Below are 24,492 nucleotides of genomic sequence, written 5' to 3'. Positions count from 1 at the left end.
GGGCAAGAAGCCATCGCCTTAACATTCTCGGTTGATTTTTACAGTCTTTTTGGTCTTATATAAAATGAAATCTTCATCGTTTTATCAGCTGGCTATGTCACACCAATCCTAACAGAGCGGCATAATACGGATTTGGCTCTGGGACCTAATACGCATCATCCATACTGTTTACAGATCTCCAAAGATGATGTAAATAGTTGTATCATACACTTTATAAGGAACCGTCGTAGATGCAGTCTCATATAGGTCCTAGTAGACCTCTGTATTCACCTCTTCGTCCATGTAGTCACTGGTCATCAGGTCATGGCCTGCTGCGCCTAGCAGGATATGGAGTGTACAAGAAGATCCAGTATTTATCTACAGCGTATTTTTTCCCCTTCAAATTGAACCACAGAACCAACAGAAACCCCATACCCTGGTAAACATATCTCAATCTACGTGCAAGTTGGGAAAATATGTTTAAAATGATCTTTAGTGGATAAGCAGTTTGCTAACAGTTTTAGTTCATTCTAATGATTATGTCACACCATCGTGTGACCGGAATGTGCATGTACACTCTAAAAATCGGAGTGCAGTTCTAGGAGCTCTAGTGAAGTGCTAGTTATCGTTTTGCTCTTCAAGAGCAGATATTTACCCCAAAGGTGCTGAATGAATTGCACCCAGACCCAGTGCTCTAGTGGTCGTGACAAGTACAGCTCTCGTGGGGTGCTATGATCTTTGCAACAAAATCTGATTGGCTGTACATTCTCGCGCCTGCGCTGTATTGCTCATTACATAGTCCGTCATCAATCTAGCTGCACGCCAACGTTCCAGCATAAAATGTATTTCGCATACACGCGCGCCGTCACAACGGCTTTATACGTACGTACGTACGTACGTACGTATCGTTATACTGCATGCAGTCGACTAACAGCGCAGCCCGATCGAGGTAACTAACATGCTGATGTAAGTGTTTCTTGTTGGGCTTGATTTCTTTAATCACCATGTTTAAGACATAAAAAAACGTTGAAAAAATAGAAAATGTGCCCGAGTAGATGTTAGAATTGCTAGTGGTAAGAAACGGGCACGGATGCAAAGCGATATTGCGGATTTTGTATATGTCAAAAGTTTACGCCTATCGGGCTAAGATAAGGATAGCATACGCTACGTATCTAGCCTACATGTTAATAGTACCGTTACTTCTGACGCTAGACCCAGACTACATATAGCTTGGGTATCAGGTTAATAAAATATTAAGCTCAGGCAAGTAGCAATAAATATGCTTCCATAAATACACCAGTTCGTTCTTATACATGGGAAAGATATTTTTAAAGCAATATTACTAACTACAAGTTGTAAGAATGGCTTAAGCCTTTATGGAATGGTTCGGAAATGTTTTCAGTCTAACTTGCCCTTACGTTACTCGTTAGGCTAACTTAGCGTTAGGGCTTAAGTTAAAATTTACAACTTTAAGTGTAGCCTAACGTTACAGTTAGGCCATAGGTAGAAGATTCCTATTGAAAGTGTAAGCAATTGCCAAGGCTCCCTAACTTATTAAGTTAAAACATAGTCACATAGGCCTATCCTTAGCTCTACCTAACAAGTATGGTGTAGCCTGTTGGCCTAGGCCTAGTATTAATATGATATAGGCCTAGGCCTAATATGGATAGGCCTAACCTAGTCTTCTTAGTTAGAAAATGTAAAAGAAGTATTTTTTTTTGTAAAAAAGTATGATTGTGGGAAACTACTGCCGTATTGCTTTTAATGTTTGCCCTAATGCTCTCCAAAAATCATAAACAGTTAGTTTTACGGCAGAAATGCCAATATGCCTCGAATCCAAAGCCGTCGCATTCACAAGCTGCTATTTCATCGGAAAACAAGTCCGATTCTTCTAGAATTGATGTATGTTAGGCCTAACGTTAGGTTGTAACAGTGAGAACAGGCCTCGAAAAACTTTTTTCCCGCTTAAATTAATAATGCACAAGTATATGGAAATATGTCATGTTTAAAAACAATGTAGGAGTAGTTTTTAGTTGTTATGATTTCTTTACATCAATCTGGTAACGTTCTAAATCAGTTCTTGAAAAGTCATGAAAATGCCATTGCTGTTCAGTTTGATTGGCCTAAGAGTTATGTTTTCTAATTGAACTTGAATGGAGTTAAAATAGGTAACGAAAAAGGATGTTAAACATAAAGTACGTAACATTTTTTATTTGTTCATTAACGGAATAAAACTGAACATAGGCCTAAGTACAAATAATGTTGGAACAAGAAATAGGTGATTAAAATTTATAATTTGATAAAGATTGAAGATGGATGATTTGTCTGAGATACTTTTTCAGATGGATATATTTAGTAACTATTGTTGGCTTATTTAGGCCATTAACAGGTCACATTAATTTCACACACATCGAGGTGGTTAGGCCATCCGTTATTGACATAAATATACGGTTACTTGGTAGGATGTCATATTTTGGAAATTTGGATAAAATCTTTTGTGCGAAATAAATTTTTAGCCTTGGTGCCTTGCATTTTAGCCTTTGTGCCCTGAATAAATATTTGCATTTTTACTTTTTTAAAGGAATAGTTCAGGTGTCACAAATGTTTATCTTATATGAGAGAGGACAATAAAAGAAATTATTCCAATATCTTTTCTGTAAGGAGATATTCAAGTTTTATAGTTCTATCTGATTGTGTAGAAACTGTTGAAATCAGACTAGCTGTGACGTCATATCCTCACATTCCTGAAAAGTCTTTGTTATTTTATTAAAATATTTTGAAAGATGTTATGACCTACAACCAAAAGATACGTCAGAAGATCTCATATGTGTCAAGGGAAGTATTTGAGATTTAACATCTGAAGAATGTTTGATTATATATTTTTTAGATTTGTGAAAAAAATGTAATTATTTTTTAATGAAATATATTGACGCATGTTAAGGAAGTGAGGATGTGACATCACACCCTCACAGTTAGTCTTTTGCAAAGAAATTGTGAAAACTTCAAAGTGTGATATCTCCTTAACAGAGAATGCTATCATGGTAGTTTCTTCACTATTCTGTTTGTCTTTTTAAGCTCTTTCATACAAGGTAGACATGTCAATCCTTTAAGTTTAAATAGCATTGCCCTCAAAATGACGAATCTCCAGGCCTGTCTCGCTCCTGTGTGTTTAGCACATTACAGTAGATTATCGTCATTTTGCGACAGAGGGAAAAGTGAAATTTCACGCATGGCCTCGGAAATTTCCGAATACCCAGGTACCCACAGGTATGGCTGTCTATTTAGCCAGTTCAAATTTTTGATACCCGGTGTAAAAACACTAGTCTTAGTGCATTATGTCATAATAATAATAACCTTTATTCTCCTTTTGCAGGTGATTGATTGCTTTCAGATGGTATTTGGTAGACAAATTAGCTACGCAGGAGCATGGTAAAGATTGAATTCATTCACATATTTTGTGTGTCTACTGAGTGTTTTACAGATGAACTACACCTCGTGGCACAAAACATAGGATGGGCCTGTTGAATGATGGCTCCTCGTTTCTACTGCTTTAAATGCCACCTAATTATACCTGGAAGTATTGCTACATTCTTCTCCCATTTTCGAAGGGCACATGCACTATATGATGTTAAAGGGGTTCAATTGTCTTGTAAGCAAGACGGTTGCCCAAGAACTTTCCAGTCATTTAACTCATTCAGAAAACATCTCCTAAAAGAACATGCAGATATTGTTAATGGCCTTACACCAAATCTGGTCACTGAGTTAAATGATCAAAACTGTGAAGACCCTTATAGAACTGTTGTGGCAGAAGAAAGGGAAAATTTGCCTACTGATAGTGCCAGTGGCTTTGAATCAGAATATTCTGAATGTTTCTCAGGGAATCACTGACAAAGCATGCTGCAGTGTTTATTCTTAATTTATTAGGAGACACTAACATGACCTATGCTTCTTTGCAAAGAGTTGTAGAGGGAACAACAAATTTATTTTCAGATGTAATTAGTCGGCTTAAACATGAAACAAGTACATGCTTAGATGAAAATGGCATTCCTCCTAATTCAGAGGGCACACAATCACTGTTGTCTAAATTTGAACAGTCCCAAAACATCTTTTCTTGTCTAAACACCAGATACAAACAAGAGAAGTATATTAATGAGCAGTTCAATGTCGTACAACCACAAACAGTATTGCTAGGACATCGATATGACTCTGTAACTGATTCAAAAACTGGACAGACAAGACAAGTAGCTGTAAGGGAAACTTTTCAATACATTTCCCTTTTGGAAACACTGAAAATGTTACTGCATAGTGAATTAGTACAATCAAAAATTTAAAATGGGCATACTTCTCAGGATGGCTTCATGAGAGATTTCTGTGATGGTGAGAAATTCAAGACCCATCCTTTATTTGCTAATGAAAAGGATGCAATACAGATCAATTTGTTTTTTGACGAATTAGAGGTTGTGAACCCACTTGGAAGTAAAACAGGTCTCCACAAGCTTGGAGCATTTTATTTCACTCTTAGAAACCTAAATTCCAAGTTTAATTCTTCATTAGATAATATCCATTTGTTAGCTTTGTGTCATTGTTTAGATTTGAAAAAATATGGTTATGATCAGATATTGGCACCATTTATGGAGCATCTATATCAACTTGAATCTGATGAGGGAGTCTTCATAGAACTTAATGGAGAACAAGATATTAATATAAAAGGAAGCCTAGCAATGGTGTCAGCTGATAACTTAGGGGGAAACTCATTGTTTGGATTTGTAGAAAGTTTCTCTGCAAATAAACCCTGTAAAATATGTACAGGTTCAAAGGTTGATTTTCAGTCTAAATTTGTAGATTCATGTTTTGAACTCCGGTCAAAAGAAAATCATGATATTCATGTAAATGAAGCCTTCAGGAATCCAGGCACTTACACTGAAAGTGGAGTGAAAAGATCAAGTATATTGAACACATCACGCTATTTCAATGTGACTTCAAATTATTGTCCAGATGTGATGCATGATATATTAGAAGGTATTGCCCCTATGGAAGTCAAACTTGTCTTGCAAATCTTGATATATGAATCTAAACTTTTTTCTCTAGACACACTAAATTCTAGAATATCAGTTCATAGCTATGGATTTCCTGATAAATCAAATAAACCAAGTCTAATAATGCAGCATACACTAAAAAGCAAGGATCATAGCTTAAAACAGAGAGCTGCACAAATGTGGTGTCTTATGAGAGTTTTACCACTCTTAATTGGGGATTTCATCCCTGTTGGTGAAAAACACTGGGAATTGTTTCTAAAATTGAGGCAAATTTCAGACATTGTGTTTGCAAACAAAGTAACAAAGGGTCAATGCATATACTTGAGAACTCTGATTGAAGATCATCACTGTCATTTTAAAGAACTTTTCCCTGATATTAACTTGATCCCCAAACACCACTTTCTAGTTCACTATCCATTCTTGATGCTTCAAATTGGCCCCCTTGTTCAATCATGGTGTATGCGGTTTGAGGCTAGGCATAATTATGCAAAGAGACTTGCAGGTGTGGTGTGCTGCTTTAAAGACATCTGCAAAACTGTTGCTAAAAGGCATCAGCTAAGTCATTGTGGAAAATGGTTTTTAGGATCAATTGAAAACACGCAAAGGCTAAATGTACCAGATGTAACTCCAACTGTGATTAGTGACTTGGAAGACTCGGCTTCTTTATTAGAAGACATAATTGGACTTTCATTACATGATGTTGTTCATATTGCTGATATGGTAACATATTTTGGCACTACTTATCGAACTTGCATGGTAGTGATCACTGCCATCAATTGTAAATGAGTCCCCTGAAGTTTGCATGATTCGATATATTATATTAATTGAAAATCAGGTTTACTTTTATGGGGAGAAGTGGGAAGTGAAATATTTTGAGGAACATTTGCACGCTTATGCTGTTCAAAGAACTGAAAACTGCTTCTGCACTGCTGTAGAAAATCTTGCAGATTATCACCCACTTCATCTTAATGTGATTGGTCAACATGAGAAACACTATGTAATTCTTAGGCATGAAATTCTTTGAAAAAGTCACTGGGTCAAATGTTTGCAAATTTATGCTCACAATCCACAAAAAGTCTGCGTCAACAGCAATTTATTTTAAATTGATGTTTTGATCTTACAATATATTTTTATTTTGTGGTTTTTAAAGTTGAAGAATGCCTGTCCCAAGGAAAACGAAAAAGGAGACATTTGAAATAAAAGTTGAGGGAAGAGTTAACTTAATGCTTTTAATATGCGAAGCATATAAAAGAAACGTATTATCAAAGGAAGAAATCACTCAGTTGATTGTAGAGTTTTTCTTCCAGCTATAGACTAGTCAAAGACTATGGAGAAACGCAAACTATATGTAACTCTGGAGGAAGGCTCCCAAAAGAAAGTTAAATTGATGAGATCGGAAGACATTGGAATTAGTTACTGTTCTCTACTTGAAAAAAGTCAAGGAAAGTTTAAGCTTAACAAAAACAAAGAGTTTAGAATCCAAGCCAAAGTGGAGAAAGATGGATTGTTTGTTAACTTAGAAGAAGATGACGAAGATTTTGTGGAAGTGATGGAGGAGGTCGTGGAGTTGAAAGTATCTACTGTAGAAGACACATTAGAGAATCCTCATGAAGAATCACCATCTCCCCATCATCATCTTCAAAGTTCTTCTACTGTGGATGTACATGAGCTCTCAAAAAAGGTGAGTAGGAGGTTATATATAGCTTACGATTACGGTGATATTGAAGTATGTTCTTGAAGAGTTATACTGTACATTAATTTGTCATAAAAAGTGGCATATTTTATTTTAATCAATTCTGTTCCACCCACCCCCTCCCCATTTGAACCATATAAGTAAATATAATTTCCACTTCTTCTCTTTTTGAGAGGGGGGGGGGGAGCTATTATTGATGCAAATGAATGTAAAAATTATTACTAATGTAAAACTTGGTATCATTTCTCTCTTGTTATTCTACCCTTCAACAGCTTGACTTGAAAGCAGTACTGGAATGCCACCCAAAGGGAAAAGACATAGTAGAGGAGTACAACATCAGGAAGGCACTGACACCCCAAACTAGGATATCACTAATTAACATCCTCTGTGCAGAACTTGTAAAGCAACATGGATAGTAAGTAAATAAAAGCTGCTTAAGTAAATCTAATCACTTCCAAAAACAGATAAAGAACTTATGCCAGAAATGTAATTCCAAGACGTTTTATGGAAACACTAGACCTAAGTCAACAATTCCACACAACCTTGTCCTACTAAAAGATTGTTGTTTATACAGCTGATACTTGTTTAAGTTGGTAATAATGAATGAGTGAACAGTTTATGTGGATCATATATTTGTCATCAACTCATTGAGGCACCTTGATTTCTTCACTTTCCAATTCCTTAAACCTGTGTTTAGGACTCTTTTCATCCAGTAGGGTTAGCTAAGAATTGGCTCAAAGTTAATCCTGAAGTCATTCATATTACTTGAAGTATGTAGCTGGCTGATTTCAGAAGTAGCTTACAGTGTGTTGAAAACATATATGCAGTACTATGTCAGTAACTGGTTATAGCTATTGCAAGTGGCAAGCATATATATTAGAGTGTTTGTTTGCAATTTGGAACATTTATTTGCCTACATGTTAAGAAGATATAAAGCCAATAAATATTATATTGTTACAATGTATTATATTTGTGTTCACTCAACATTTATGCATCTTCCAGTCATGTGTAAAAATGTTCCAGGTACCAGGGGACACTACCTGGAGAGATGAAAGTAATTGACTGCCATGAATTGTAAAATACTTTCGATCATGTCGAAGGTAAAGTAAATCAACTTGTCATTTTGTGTTATCTACAGTGTTTTGTTTTTTCAAAGCTATCCATCACTGAAAGAAAAAACCTCGGCAGCAAAGAGCATCATAGAGGTGTTTCCTTTACTTCAGGATGAAAGTGGAAAGACTGGATTTGTAAGCAATATTTAAATAAATTTGTATGTGTTTAGTGTACTTTTTTTCAAACAGGAGATTATGCAAATCTTTGTACCTCAATTCTTTGCAGATGATGGCATGTGTGTGTGTGCACCCATGAGTGTGTGTAATTCATTGGCTTGTGAACAGGATATTTCAAGAGGTAAACCTTGCTTGAAATCCCAACTTGTTATGTAGGTACTAGCAAGTGAGGTAGCTTGTGGTAGTAAATAACCCCTAGATTGATTTTCATGGAGGTTAAGGTCATTTGAGGACAACAAAGGTCAAAGGCTTTAGAAAACAAGTAAACATATTTAAAAAAGTAAAAGTTCACTTTTACTTAATAGTTGAGATAATGGTTACCCTTGAAAAGTACAAGATCCTTGTTATTGTTCATAGAGATCAAAGGTCATTTGAGGTCAACAGAGTTCCAAGTATGAAAACATAAGCAGGTATTACATTGAGTTAAAGATTATCTGGTAAATGTTGCAAACTTTAATTTAATCGCAACATCAAGAATATTGCCTATTTCATTTATAATATCTCAAAAATGCACAATAATATTGTAGACCAAATTTTCCCTTTTCATGATTTTTGCTTTTCCATGGTTTTGTTGATCTTAGTATAATATAAAATTTTACCAGTAGATGTTTTTAAAGTGCCTGTTAGGGTAGATGCATGCTTGTTAAGATTTAGTTATTCCACAGTAAATATACAAAACATCATGCCAGGAGAGTTCCTAAAATTCTTTCTTGACTTAACTAGAAACTCTTTAGCAGAAAAAGAAACATATATATTAGCAATTAAGGTATGTTGTTCTAAAATAAGTTCAACACTAAGACTATGTTATCAATATACTGTTTTGTGACAACAAAATGTTGAATTTGAAGATGTCTAAGCTGTATGCATGTTTGATTAATAACCTTGATTTAAAAAAATTCAGTATATTTTATTCAAATATTGACATTTCAGGAGCATTTCTTTACTGCAGAAGGAGGTCAAAGTGGCTATATTCAGAGCCGTTTGAAGAACATTAGACGACATCTTTCAACTGATGACAAACAAAGACCACGTTGTAAAACCAAAATCGACCAATCCACAGACAAGCAGATAGGTTTACGTATAGCAGATCTGCCAACTGTTGAAGAGGACGAAGAAAGAGATTATCAACTTTTTGTCGCAGCGCCCCGGTTGAAAGCAAAGATGCAATTCTTTCTGCAATGAAGAAATCTACAGGGAACAGAATGAGCTGGATAAAGCAAGACGGACCAAGTGTAACCGAAATATTGAAAGAGTATCCACAGTATATTGAGATCCCAGAGCTAGTGAGTACAACTTTTTCATCAGGTCAATTCTTGGGAATGCAGAATATCAAAACAGCTAATGAAATTATAAAAAAATTATATATTTCCGGCTTTGTTTAAAAGGTATGCTGTGTTGGCCCGAAATATATCAGAGATTTCAATATGGTCACCTTTAGTCAAAGTTCTTGAACTATTTTATCAGTGTTCATTTCGAGTACCGTAGAACAATTTGGAGGCAAAATAACCTAAGGAAAGTACTTTTTGAAAAATTCTAGCAATTTAAGCTTGCTGTAATTTGGGGCATGTACAAACTACCTTTTACCGTTCAAAGAAATCTTGACGATAATGAACAAATATGTCATTCTAACATCCAGGGTATAGACTTCACTTTTCACTGGTGGCCAATAATGTGAACCAAAGTTTTGATTGTTCTTCCTTTTAAGCTTTAAAGGGTAGTTAATAATTTTTATAAGTCTAACTTAATCGATAAAAGCTTACAAAGATCACTATTTTTCTAGAGACTAATTTGATAGCCTCGGGCAATGCAGGAGAAAGAAAATATATACCGATATGCAATCTTTGGTTGACAATGGACAAGTGACACATCACATATGTTGTTACATTTCTTTTGTTTTTCTTACTCTCTTTCTCCATTTTAACAGATAACACAAGATTTTGAGCAAATGTTTGGGACTGACATTGGTCATAACTTCCTTCTGAAGTGGGGACAACACGCATCAAAAGTACTTGCATATATCAGCAGCAGTAAAAATCCTACTCTTGTGGACCTCAAGGATGAGTACCAAGCAACGTCCAAATCAGAGGGTTAGCATCATTTCTGTTTATGAGTCCATGTGTACTGTTCTTAAAAGGGCTGTAATGTATATTATGTCTGATTGAGATATCATACTGAAAACTCTTTAAGCACGATAACTCAACTAGCGTCAATTCATGATTTCATAGATATCACATATGATCCCCTTTTAAAGCACCTTATATGTTTGGAGGGAGTCAAAATGGAAAAAGAAAAATCCTCGTAAATCCAGAAAGTTATCAAGCATATCTCATAAAGGTGTGTTTCATTACCCTATCATTGTTGGTATTTTCAAATATCATTTGATTCAACAATGTTGAAACCAGGCAGTATAAACTTTATTATATGAATCTCCTAAAAATGGCTAATATATTCCTCAAAGCAAATTTGATGTAGCTCTGCAGTTTTGAACTTCAAAAGACACTTGAGATTAACAACGTTCAGACCCTAAAAAGTTCTTTTGGTATAGTGCTCACAAGATATTGTGCAACCTGAATTAACTTCTTCAAAAAGGCCATAATAAGCATAAGCTAGCTTCAATGTTATTCTTTCACCACCAGTTTCCTTGTGGTTATTAAACATCAACTAAGACTGAAACTGCAGTATGTTTGACTCATAAATGAGTCAATGAAATAAAAGGAAGTAAGGAGGTGTTCAAATAGCCGTAATTTTTTTTTTTTCAACTGGCGAAAAAACAAAGCAATTATACAATCTAGAAAGTGTGTCACGCCACAAGGACTCAACTTGAAAAAGATGATCAGATTAATTACATCTCAAAATTTGCTTTCTTACTTTTAGAGCTCTCTGCCTTGTATGGACTGCGTGGCCTCATTCATCTGCTTCCCTCTTTTAACACAAGAAAGAAAGGGAAGTGCAGCAGAGAAGAAGTCATCCAGTTTTTTCTTGATAACCAGCCAGTAAGTTAATATTTCTTTAAACTAGAGATGGCTGCATGGATAAGAAAGTTAACTTGTCAAAGCATTGCTGCAGTAACTTCATAACAGTAGTGTCATTCATGCGCAGTGTGGCCTCTGTCAGTTTTAATTGGTTGATGAAGAAAATACTTGTTATTGAACCAGGAATTCAAATGACTCAGTGATTCCTTGCCAATAAGTTTGACAATTCTTCAGTGAAAATGATAGGATTTCGGAGGTTTAACCTCTGCAGGCTGTCCATGGCCGTTCACCTGCTCCAAAACGTTTACACATTATTATGCCAATCTAAGGAGAATGTATGACCTTTCTTGGTGTTCAGGTTCTAGAGTAATGATTTTTGAGATTTTCACTTTTCTATTTATGTTGACTCGATAGGAAATTTGAACAATATGATTAAAACTTATTATGAGTAATCCACTTGGCACATATAAGATCTGCTGTATTTACCTGACTTGAGATATCGTGTTTACAAGCTAGAGTGTCACATTCAGCCACACACACCCATACACACACGCCAATTTCAGGCTTGACTGCATAGATCATTTCTGCCTTCGTCAAGTAACCAAGAAGTGTGACTTGATTTTCAAAGTTGCATCTTCTGCTCAAAGTGAAATATATTTGGGCATGTAAGCAAAAGTCTAAATTACATGTAGAAACCGTTCACAGACCTTAAAGGTAGTCTTTATAGGCCCAAATTATAGCATGAGCTATAATTGCTGAAAGTTTTCAAAAAGTACTTTCTTGGAGGTCTTTACTTTGAAATAGTTCTCAGGCATTCTGAATGAACACACAAAGATAGATTTCCTCCAGTGTGGTAATAGAAACAGTTTAAGAATTTTGACCAAAGGTGACCATATTTTGAATATCTGGCAAAATTTGGGGTCTCAAAACAGCACACCTTTAAGTCTTTGTTACAATATTAAAGATGTTCAGACTAGGGTATCTGCTGAATCTTCAAATTTGAGAAAAAGATTGCATAATGTCAATATGCCGCTCACTATATGTCCAGTTTGCTACAACAATGGACAAGCTTGAATCATTCATGGATTGGTGATACAAATAGTGCTGGGAAATGCCTTTATAAGGGGGTGGAATGAAAAAGGAAGGTTCATTTCATAAATTCGTCTTTCTGTTTTACATACAGATTGGGACCAGTGTAGAAGACTATACTAACAAGGCTTCAGCAGAGGGAATCATTCGACGACAGCCTTACCTGCTTGGAATTGGAAATGCACATGAACTCCAACAGTTTTTCATTATAGTGGATAGGAGAGCCATTCCCACTTCAAGACAGATGTCTTGTTTAAATTTTACTACATATTCAACCTCGACTACCCCCCACAGCTAGAGAATTTTTTTATTTATCTTCAAACGGAGATTTATAACATTCCTGTACACCCTGGACAAAAATTGGCAAACCGGGTAAAGGAAATTAAAGTTGCTCTGCAAAATGTCTGGTTGAGAAATTAAAGTATTGTAGTGCATGTAAGTAGAAACACTGAAAAAAAGGCTTCCTTTTACACTAGTTCTTTAAAAACATGTACATGAACTTTATGTATTTTTTTCAAACTTATTGCACCAATATGTTTTCCAATATCATGTTCTTTGTAACTTAGTTTTGCACACTTGACAAAATTGAGTTCATCATTATAATCATAATTATGAGGAAAAGGATCACAGGTTTCATTTAAAATTGATGTAACTTTGAGGGAGAGAGAGGTATACAAAATCTGTATGCACCCTGGACCAAAAAAATTACAAAATGGGAATATGCCAGAAAATTTCAATTGCTCTAAAAAACGTGTTTAAGTCTGGTTGCAAACTTACTGTTGTTGAGGTATCCTATTTTACTATTCAGAAAGGGTTCTTTTTTTAACTAGAACGAAGTAACATATATCTGCTCTGCATTCTTTTCTTTTTTAAAACTTGTTGCTTTCATCTTTTGACTTAATATTTGTTGTAATTTAGTTTTAAGCACATGACAAAATGAAGTTCATCATTATAATCGTAAGGAGTGAGATAAGGGCAAAGCTAATAGCTGTAAATAAGAATTGATAAAATATTACAGCAGCTTATTCCATTAGACAGGATGTTGAAATTTCTTACAGTGGAGTACTGCGATGAAAAGAACTATGTTGTTTACAAAGACTTCAAGTAACACAAGCTTATGGTGACCCACTCCCCCAAAGAAAATTTAAAAAGAGAAATATTGGAGAGTATTGTGTACATTACAGCTCCTTTTAAGCTTTTTCTACTAACAGTACAATATTAGGATTGAGAAAATAAAAAGCACTGCAGTAGAAACTTTATAGTTCAATACTATATTTTGAAAGCAATCAAGCACACGAAAAGGAATGGAATTTCATTTTTTTCCCTTATTTGCCATAGCTTCTCTATTAAAAGTTAATCTGGCAATGTAACACTTGTAAATTATCCACTAATTTCATGTAACATCTTTTTTTTAAAGTTTATATCATATTTTGCCGGTTTGCATGTGGTTTTCATAGATTTAAACAACCTTATTTAATGCCTTTCTGTACTATTATTATGTTTTTAAACATGCAGAATAATTGACAAACTTGTTCATTCTGCTACTTTTGTTCTTGCATTTTACACAGGGTTTGCAATAAAGGAAGAAAATGTTAACAAATGTTGTCGTTCATTCATTTTTTTCTGTATAAACTATGTATATTTTGTTGATAATATTTATAATTCTAGTGCACTTGCACTTACAGTAGAGGCCAACTCAGCACTTTAAGAATTACTAAAGAGCTCTTTAAGTGCTAAATAAATAGCACTTTTTGGGTGCTAAACGTTGAAGCACCTACATAAGTGCAGAAACTCGCACCTTCGGTGCAATCCTTCATAGGGCTCTTGCTAAGTGCTATAAAATAACACTATTAATGCTATTTTTAGCACTTTATTTTTTAGAGTGTAGTTTGCCCGGAAGTTAACGTCAGGGATTCTCAAAGGAATTTTCAGTGATTTCAGAGACATCATTTGTATTTGTATTTTAGATCATCCTGCAAGCAGGAACTCGCGAAGAAGCCTCATTGGCTTATCAAAGTCGCAAGCTGACCGAAGTCAGTCTCTTACGTTCATATTTAACGTCCATGATTATCAACTGTTAATTGTCAACAATTCTGTAACTGGAGTCTGTTGCGACTAAGAGGTAATCATCATTCCTGCCTGGTTGCATGCGGTGGTAGTACATGGAATGTATATCATATCTCGTTTAGATTTATTTAGTGTAGTTCTTTGCAGTCGGTATGTTTGATTATCCATAACGATTCTTAGCATCTATATATACTTCAACAGTGATTTATGCATCATCGTGAATGTACGGCTCTTTTTTAGCTTCATTTCTCGCCTACCATAAACGCAGTGCGATCTTTTTAAATAAACCGTCTTTATAAAGCAAGAATAGTTGACTGTAGGCTTCATTGGCCCTATAACAGCAAAATGTATTATTGCGCCCACGGTATTGATATAGTACATATATGCACCCTCATAGTATTCATATAGGCCCTATAGTAGGCCTACAAACGTACATGTTCCCTCGAACAGCTGAGAATCTCATGTTACCAGGGTAATGCTTAATTAGGGGCGTCGGAGCGGTTCGTCGGACCAATATTCACGGCGCAAAAAAAAATGGAGAAAAAAAAGTAGCACTAAGAAGAAAAAAAGGCAAAAAATAAAGAACCAAAATGAAACATACTTCAAAATGTGTTTCAGAAGATTAATCGGGTACAAAAACAGACAAGGGAGAATGCACAGAAGAAAAGCTCGGGAAGTGCCATTTCCTGCAATCTGGGAGGCATTTTTTCAAAATTTTCTCCATTACGCTACGCGCCAACCAATGGTGGCGCGTAGCGTAGTTTGACCTTCCAAACGTCCCCCCCCCCCCGATAATTATGGTAGATGGCCACACTCTGATCTTCCGTACCAATCCCAAATAGCTTCCGACGCCCCTGTTAATACACGTACGTTTCACCTGGATGCCCTAGCAATCGGTACCTAGGAATGTAACTATGTGTAATTGTGTATTGCATGTGTATAGGCCTATAATAGCCTGCATGAGGCCAGTTTCTTCATCGAATAATATAAAGAGCTCTCGAACATTCTAACGTAGCGCCTGAAACAAGATTGACAGGTGCAATTTTCCCAAAATAACACCCGAAATTAAAAAAAACAGTATTTTGGATCCTGATTATGAGATATTTCGGACATGATATCCCTATTTTAAAGTTGGGTATGCCGCTTGGAAACCTCGGCAAGTGCCGTTTCCGGCCATCTAGAGGGTTTGTAAATCCCAAAATTTTCTTGTACGCTTCGCGCCAACTCATGGTCGCGCTACGCTTAGATAGTGAACAAGGTCATATCCCCCCCACTCGGAAGTACGGATCGCCGCCCATGAACTGGACGACATACATTTATCTGGGAGTGACTATCCTTGGAAGGAGCGATAGGATGAGGGAGGGGGGGGGGGGGGCGGTGCAAGGAGGTGCTCTGTTAATATGTTGGTGACCCCCGTTGAAGAGCTTGATAATTTTACTGCGTTGTGTTTCATAACCTTTGTATATACATACACAACATAAGGTTATTTGAACCTGATATTCTTACCATCCGTGCCATTCATTTGTATTCACAATCGGGTGATCTAAGCTTATCACATGGTATCCCAAAGGTTACTATCGTGCACAAGTTAATTGCGAAACTAAACAACAGAGGTACATTTCAACGTACAACGCTGTCATAAAGAAACCATTGCACCTTTAAAACACTTGAAGTTTTCAGAGGCAACAAGATAAGACTGTCCTACATTAAATAAAGAGAGCGCTAGAGAGGTGGTAAGAGAGACAGAGACAGTGAGAGAGGTGGAGAGAGGGAAAGTGAGAGAGAGGGGGAGAGTGATCGCAATGCTCTAAAGATAAATAACAACAATAAGTCCCTCCTTTATCCTCTGTATTGGTTAGTAAGATAGTTTAATGATCAAACTTAGCCACAGTCTGTGGTCGCACCAACAGACTGACAGAAGTCATTATGCCACAAACACACTAATGGGGCTCTTCACATTTGAAGTTTGATGCATTGACGCGATAGGAGGACAAGAGATAAGAACGCCCTAAACAAAACAGAAAGAATAATATATAAATAATGTGCAGGTTAGAAGAAAGGGACTGTCCCGTCTTTTCTCCCCTCAGTCATTGTTTGTTGTCTGCAAGATAAGCATTCTTCATATAGCCTAATGATTTTTATATCTTTTTCGGCAGAGACTTTCATAGCTGAGGAAACTTTATGAACAAGGACGATGAAGTTGAAGTGTTCATTGAGGAGAAGGGGGTGGGGTGGGGGGGGGGGGTTTCAATCCCTTAAGAAAAAGACTTTGTTAAAGAATTTGCAACTAGATTTTTAATCATATAGGCTAGATTAATCAGTAGCTATATAAACAGGACCAGAAAGAAACAATCTTGAGATAAAAAACCCAGAAAAGCACCCCCCCCCCACAAAAAGGATCGGGTTTTATCTGTTTAAACGAATAGATTATTTTAAGTCAATATACTACGTAAGAGTAATCTTATTTGAACCTTTAAAGTATAGCTATAAAGTCAGGGAGTTGGAACAGATCTTGCTGGATGAATGTATAACTGCGAATGATCATCGGCATTGAATCCGCCCCCAGCACCCTCCCCACCCCACCCGTCATCCCGCAAGCAAGAGGGCAGGGTCTAGCTGTCAAGGGCTATGAGTATATCACACCCATACACAGCTCGCTAAAAACATGAGTAAACGCCTTGTTGTTATCAGTAACCGAATGAGTTTTATCACGCACCCCATGCACTAGGTCATTAACACTTGAACATGTTTACGTGAGACTTTATTTATATTTAAGGTTTTCAAGGTCCTTTATATTCACACCCTAATTGTCAACATTAGTGATAGGTACCTGGGTTAAGGCCTTGTGTATATAGTATCACCTGTGAAAGATCTTATCTAGACAGCGACACTTGCCAATACCACACTTTGAGCTTCTGATCATAATTTATGTTTGTATTTATGTAATTTAAACCCTCGTGCAAGCAGGAACTCGCGAAGAAGCCTCATTGGCTTATCAAAGCCGCAAGCAGACCGAAGTCAGTTTCTATAGATTCATATTTAACGTCCATGATTATGAATTGTCAACAACTATGTAACTGAACGACATACATTAATCTTGGAGTGACTCGAACTGGGGACCTAATGATTGTATTATATTAAGTTTTATTACAGAAAGGTGTACATATAAGTCACAAGTTACAGTGGTCACTAGTGTTATATACTACACTATACCAAGAGTAGAACACATATATTAGAAAGGACTAGTTAAACTCTATTATCTCCATATATATTGTAGCGTGACGTCATGCAAGGCTATTTAAATCACATGAAATTATGAATCGGACCTATTCCCCTATCTCTCTGTCATTTTTAAATAAAATTTGATTAGTGAGGAACTGCATCGTTTTCAACTGGTTGGTTTCCATGATCTTGTCGGAAATCAACTCAGTACCACTGGTCTACGTAAGAAACTGCATATACACAATTGGATTTAGTTGAATGAGCTTGCAATCCCTAAGATGGTAGCAAATACGGTAATTGGCTCGATTTTGCAATCGGGCTAAGGTTAAAGCTACCAGTATATCTCTATCGAAGAGAAATGAACTATAACAGAAGAACTACATAGCTACAGTCTTTAACATGCTGAGATGCAGTGGCGTACCTAGAATAGGACGGATCCTTCCTTTGTCACCCCGTGCAGGGGATGCCGACCTGTCCGGGAGGGTCCAAGGGGAGGGGGAAAATGATGCTATCTTTGGCAAAGCTTTGAACTGACTATATATGATCAATATGTGGCGTGGCACCCCCCCCCCTGACTGGAACCCGGGCGGACCGCCCTGCGCCTTGCCCCCGGCCCCGCTTAGTACGCCACTGCTGTCATGGCAAACGAAATCATTGACATACCACGAACCATGCGACGAAGGAAGAGAAATGGACTGGTAGTCAATAGGATGGAGAAGGAGAGAGAGAGAAAAGCATGCGGGTAGATTGAACTAAATGTTCTCAGAAAACGGACATGGATTGCGAAATTAGAAGGAATCATGGCTTGATATAAGATGTGTATTGCTATTATGTGTATGCTATAAGTTTAAGTGTTACACCCTCACACACTCTTACACCTGCACCAGCAAACGCACACATAACATTCAACTGCATGTACACTACTACACTCGGCGCTGTTGACTTAGGTATAGATTACGCTGTATCTTCCGCGTTTATCTTTGTGTACGCATGACATTATCAAAAGTATATAGACCAAAGTCCAAAACCTGCCACCTTCAGATTCAATGCTTGAGCTACGCAGTACATGTTGATATTCTTACAATACTCACACAGTGCCAGAAGCATCTATACTGTTTTATGACTGGGAGGAGAAGTCAAGATTTTGGTTTGAGGAAGGTTCTCCCTGAAGAGTCTGCCTGTAAGTTTATTATTAATTTTTTTTACTGTGTTTGCTTCTTTACTTGTGAACGTATATACTATTCTTTTCTGTTAAATTATCTTCTCTCCTTCATTAAGCAAACATTTTTTTTAATGTAAGTTTAATGAATTCCTCCTATACTAGATATTGTTATTTTCGCAATTCATATATGTTCAAATTGAGATATTTGACGAAGACCTATATAGGGTGGTGTAAGATGGTTTCCATTCGTGTATAGGAGTTCATGAAAGCGTACATGAAGATGTCGTGTCGATAGCTCCAAATGGCTGAGGTATTATAACAATTTACAGAAAAAAAAGTTCAATCTTTTCGGTTATCGCTGGCTGCAGTCTATAGCATTTATAAGATAAAAGATATTTGTTGATAGAAATAATTCTGTGGAGTAGCCTAGTATACTGAAACCACCTTAATTGTCCATCACTGGAACAATGGAAAGGAATAGAACAATACATGGAGAAAGAAAGCCCGGGCACATCAAGTGTGTACGAGGCCACTGTTGTGTAGGATTTATTACAAATTTCAGACGATTTATCAGTTTATCTTAAATAGCCTTATACAACACATATGATTGCTCTTAAGAATGATATTCATGTTTATTGGGTTAATTAATCGATAGATAAGTTTCCTATAGAATTGTGTCCCGTGTAGCCTTGATGGCCTCAAGAATCCCATAAAATTCGAGAAAGTTGACATTTACCTTAAATTAGTATTTATGATTTGATAATATGCAAAAAACTTTCCCTTAAGTTCATTAATTAAGTCATTAATGAAAGTCATTCCCCCTTGAGCCCAAAATGAAGGTCAAATGCAGGCTTGTTATCAATCAATATTAAAGTATTGTTCCAGACGGGCTGACCTAAAATCAAAGCTTTATCATTTCTTGGGGATTAGGATAACAATGCTTAACAAAGCAAGTACAGGGCTCAGTGAAACAGATCCTTCCAAAAAGCATTACTTACAAATTTGCCTTATCAGCTCAAAATAATAATAATAATAATAACAGAGATTTATAATGCGCACATATCCACCCTGCAGGGTGCTCAAGGCGCAAGATTATTATTAACCCCTGGTCATTGGTAACTTGTCACACCCACACACCAAAGTGTGCACAATTCAATCAATCTCTCCTGGGGCACCACAGTGCACCACAACCACGTGTCCCCTGGGGGACTTCCCATAGGGTGCAGCCACAAACCGGCGCACGCAACTATATTTACAAGTTACCTCGCAGGTCCCCATTTATACACCTGGGTGAAGAGAGGCAATGGAGATAAAGCGCCTTGCCCAAGGACACAACGCAATGATCTGGCCAGGGCTCGAACCTGTAATCCTTAGATCACAAGTCCATTGCCTTAACCACTTGACCACAACGCCCTCTCTAAATTCTTTGGAAAAATAAGTCCGGGCGTATTAGCGGGTAATAATAGTCACCGTTTTGTAAAAAAAAAATAAAAAAAAAAATAAAAAAAAAAAATGTCTACATTGTAATTTTGAGAAGAAATCTGAACTCGTTATAAAGCAAACGTAGATACATAGTAGGAGGCTTTCATTGCAATAACATATCAATCATATTGAGCCCCCCCCCCCCCCCCACCTAAATCCTGTCTGAATAATTGAGAGTTAAGTTGTTACCCGCTAATACGCCCGGACTTATTTTTCCAAAGAATTTAAAAAAGAAAAAGAAATAATCGTTCGAATGTAATGATCCGCAGGGGGGGGGGGGGGGGAGCAAGCAAATAGTAATTAGAACGAGGAACATTCTCCCCTAAAAACAGTAAGATTTCGTTTTGCCAAAGGTCAAAGTTTTCACCAAATTTGACCAGCTCAATCATTTGGTAAAAAAATTCTTTACTCTTAGAATTCTTTACAATATCTCAGTGGGACATCATAAATGCTACATTTACTAAATGGACTCAAGTATATACCCCGCCCTGGTCAGGTTTAGCCAGTATATTGGAAGCGAAAAATAGGAGAAGTAATGGCGGCGCAAGAATGAATGTACCATATCTGTATAATAAATTGTACTTTAGTACTTGGGGGGGGGGAGGTGGGGGTTAAGGAATCTATGACCCCCCCGTATACACATGCATGTTGTTCCGAAGTGATACCTAAATTCTCACGTATACCTTACAACGTCAGAACTGAAAACCCCGAGTGAAATACAAATGATCATGTTACCTACCTGTTAAGTGTTGTTTGTATTTCTTTCGTTCGATTGTGATTGAGTTGTAGTATGATAGATGGAACTGTCACTGAGGATGATTACTAAATATATATAAATCACTTCGACAAGATAAACAAGTCTCAACTTTATAAATAATCGAAAAAATGAGGGCATGATTAGTTTGATTAAACCTGACACTACATGATATAGGTTAATGAACTGAGTATAAGTTCACTTTGATAACATATTGTTGATATCAATATTCAATGTTCAATGTTTATCAAGATATCACCACACGCGATTATTCTGATCGAGTGAACCATCAATTTTACGGTTCAAAGGTTCGTTGTATGCTATTGTATGAAAATTATGAATCTACTTTTGAAAAAAAAAGCGAGGGGTGGGGGGACTATGTGGTTGAGTTGAGGTATTACATTGACGTCATATCATGATAAAGATGCAACAATAAAAAAAATCCTTCAATCCCGTCTGGCGGAATTAAACAAACTATAGGTTGACCAGCAATCTTTGCACTATCGAAAATTAAATATTAATATCAGACAAAGGACTTGAACATTCTTTTTTTCATTTTCTTTCGAATAACAACTATGACAAGTTTTCCAGTGCTGTCAAAAAGAAGGTTTCTAAAACTCATTGATTCATACTACAAAACAGTGACTAAAAATATGGTATATGTGCTCGGGAAGATTTCCAGTTTTCTTGCGGCTTTATATATGTTAGCAAAATTTAAGCGACATATAACATGTACCAAGTCAGCCAGTTAGTCACTGCGTCAGTCAGACACTCTTTTAGTCAGTCAGTCACGCCGTTAGTCAACAACTCATTCAATCAGTCTTTCGTTCATTCAGTCAGTCATTTCATCAGTTACTCAGTCATTCCATCAGTTAGTCAATCAGTCTTTCAGCCAGTAACTGAGTCAGGAAACAAGACATTGTTTCAGTTAATCAGTTTGTTAGTCATTAATTCAATCAGTTAGTCACTAACCCAGTCAGTGTCGTAATAAGTCAGTCAGTCAGCCTCTAACTCAGGCAGTCATTCCATAGGTTAGTCCAGGCTATCAGTCTTTCGATCAGTAATCAGATCAGTTAATCTCTCAGTCACTCAGTCTTTCAGTTAGTCAGTCATTTATTCAATTAGTCAGTCATCCAGTTAGTCACACAGTTAATCACTCACGCACTCAGTTAGTTAGTCAATCAGTCTTTAATCAGTAACCGAGGCAGTAAGCAGATCAGTCAAACACTCACTCTTTCAGTTAGTCAGTCATTTAATCAATTAGTCAGTCATCCAGTTAGTCACACAGCCAATCACTCACGCACTCAGTCAGTTAGTCAATCAGTCTTTAATCAGTAACCGAGGCAGTAAGCAGATCAGTCAATCACTCAATCTTTCAGTTAGTCAGTCATTTATTCAATTAGTCAGTCATCCAGTTAGTCAATTAGTCAAGCAGTCTTTAATCAGAAAAGGATGCAGTATTCTGATCACTCAGTCACCCAGTCTCTCAGTTGGTCAGTCATTTATTCATTAGCCAGTCATCCAGCGAGTTTAGTTTAGTTTAGTAGAAAAAAAGAGATCAGGAGGGACACTCAAGTCCCCATCAAGGACCGTCAGACAATCAAACTCTTCTCGCAATCATTGTGTTTTTGAAGTATAATGAAAATGTCGTATGATTGGTTTCATTATACAAGGGCGTAGGAACCGGGAGTCTGGGGGCGCCAGCCCCCCAGTGAAAAATATGGGGGCGGAAGTATCATTTCGCCCCCCCCCCCCCGCTTCGCAAGTCAGAAACCCCTTTTTCATTTCCAAATGAGAAAAAAAATCTAATTTGGAGCACCAAATTGCATCTAAGGCCAGGTGAAAATGCAAAATTATTTACAAAATGGAGTGGGTGTTGAAGTGTGCTATATTGCACCAAATTGCATCTGAGGCAACCTGGAAATGCAAAAAATATCCAATGGGGAGGGGGACACCCCTCCCCTTAGACCCCTCCCCCAGGCCGGCCATCAAACTTCAGCCCCCCCCCACTCAAAAGTACCTTCCTACGCCACTGGTTTCATACATATATAGTGCCTTTGCAGTCCTTAGATGCACTGAAAAGATAAATCAGTTTATCTTTTTGTGCTTACTTTGATGTAGCCTGAACCGATGAACTAAACCACACTGATTTATTTTCGTATATGTGAGATTGACGCAGTGAGAAGAATGGTGATTGGACTTTGAGTTCTGTGCGTTTGCAGAGAGTCTCGCAAAACATGTATGTTTCCAGACTATAAAACCCAAACATCATTTTTAATTATTTACGGCTCCTACTTTAACTTACATGTGGTAGAATGGTTACCATGAAAATCAGTTCATTTTTCAACCCAAAAGAGGCCACAACCCAAATGAGGAAAAAACACACACAAACTATACGAACAATCAGTAAAGTAAAATTACAATTAGACAAAAAGTAAAATAGATCAGCAACAAAAGCCTGATTGAAAAATAGTAAACAAATATATATATAATTGAATATAATTAGTGGATTCGAACCGGTGACCTCAGAAATACAAATTCTCTGCTCAAACTAGCTCTTTTGCGGTGATATTTGTCACGTGTCTTAACGTTACTTGATACAAACATCTCATACCAATATTATAACTGAATAAGCTTAACTCTATAGTAACGCCTAATTCTAAATAATGCAGGGTAAAAAATTACTCCTATTTCTGAGTATTTTACAATTTTTTTCCCTTATATGTGAGTAACTCCAACATGCAAAATATGTCTGGGCGACGAAACGAAAATAATTCATTAATCTCTGAATTTATGGAAAATGAATAAATATTAAAAAACCGCTAAAGTGTTGTTTCCTTAGTTTGACCAATTATAATCTTATTTTGATAAATATTAAGTAATTATATTGTTAAAATTCATTAAAATTTATGAAAGGATAGAGATATGAAAGGATAAACAATAAAATTACTAAACAAAGCACATATAATCATTGATGGCTCTGTGGTGACATGTTTCATACTTTCATACTCAAATCCTATCTATTGAAACACATGAGTACTACATCCATCACAAATTATGCTTGCCCTTAAGTCGGAAAAGTTGTTTTGTTTTGGTTCAACTGCACCTCAGCATCCCTATGCATGTACTCTGTTTGCAACTATCTGTAACTTTTATCACACAGGTCTTATACAATTGAGTTCGTGGAAATGCTAAGATCAATTCTGCAAACAGCGCTTTTATTTTTACTTTTTGTGCATTTTTTCCATTATTTTTCCTTTCTCCAGAAAATGACTTCAAAGAAAGCGCTTCCCTGGAAGGGCCGACAAATTCTCATATTTGTGACCATCTTTCTTTTGGTCCCATCGTTAACGTATGCACAAAGTAAGTCTTTGCTTACACGTGAATGACTATTGAAGTGCAACAATAACCACTCTTGATTTAAAACAAGTAATTTCAGTGTAATGTGCTTGTTGAATGCTTTTGTATATATCAAATTCATTTAAAAAAAAAACAATTTGTCTCTCATAGTAACTTATAAACACTTTTAAAGTATAAAGTCAATACTTGTATAAATTATGCTCTAATCCATGACATAATATTATTATATTATAATATTGTTCAGTGTTTATCTTTATAAGGCACTAACAATGAAAACTTAACATGAAGGTATATAGTAATCGCACACACGTGTTGGTATTGCAAGTTGAATCTATAGTCTTCTGAAGGTAAAAGCAACGTTACAACAATATTATCTGCACTATGGAA

General features: G+C 36.5%; 2 protein-coding genes across 4 annotated transcripts in view; both read left to right on the top strand.

Annotated features, from left to right (window-relative positions):
- Nucleotides 1-873: 873 nt before the first annotated feature.
- Nucleotides 874-13,941, top strand: LOC139968956 (uncharacterized). 2 transcript variants are annotated; one of them, XM_071973591.1, is made up of 9 exons: nt 874-945; nt 3,353-3,408; nt 6,323-6,696; nt 6,981-7,123; nt 7,865-7,955; nt 8,928-9,280; nt 9,922-10,084; nt 10,872-10,990; nt 12,153-13,941. In XM_071973591.1, the coding sequence occupies exons 3-6, from the start codon at nt 6,343-6,345 to the stop codon at nt 9,177-9,179; spliced, it is 840 nt and encodes a 279-aa protein (XP_071829692.1). In that variant the 5' UTR covers nt 874-945; nt 3,353-3,408; nt 6,323-6,342; the 3' UTR covers nt 9,180-9,280; nt 9,922-10,084; nt 10,872-10,990; nt 12,153-13,941. The 2 variants fall into 2 exon arrangements, with proteins under 2 accessions (XP_071829692.1, XP_071829691.1); XM_071973590.1 differs by having other exon boundaries at nt 923-945; nt 6,166-6,696.
- A 4,450-nt stretch (nt 13,942-18,391) lies between these two features.
- LOC139968954 (uncharacterized) overlaps nt 18,392-24,492 on the top strand; it is a 37,802-nt gene continuing 31,701 nt past the window's right edge. For both annotated transcript variants that reach the window (XM_071973589.1, XM_071973588.1), the window contains exons 1-2: nt 18,392-18,527; nt 24,012-24,108. In XM_071973589.1, the coding sequence (XP_071829690.1) occupies nt 24,015-24,108 (94 nt within the window). In that variant the 5' untranslated portion in view covers nt 18,392-18,527; nt 24,012-24,014. The remainder of the gene's footprint in view (nt 18,528-24,011; nt 24,109-24,492) is intronic.

This window comes from Apostichopus japonicus, chromosome 6 (assembly GCF_037975245.1).
Source record: "Apostichopus japonicus isolate 1M-3 chromosome 6, ASM3797524v1, whole genome shotgun sequence".
In the NCBI taxonomy this organism is placed as follows: Eukaryota; Metazoa; Echinodermata; class Holothuroidea; order Aspidochirotida; family Stichopodidae; genus Apostichopus; species Apostichopus japonicus.
The sequence above is the reverse complement of the archived record's forward strand: the minus strand, read 5'-3'. Positions and strand labels throughout refer to the sequence as shown.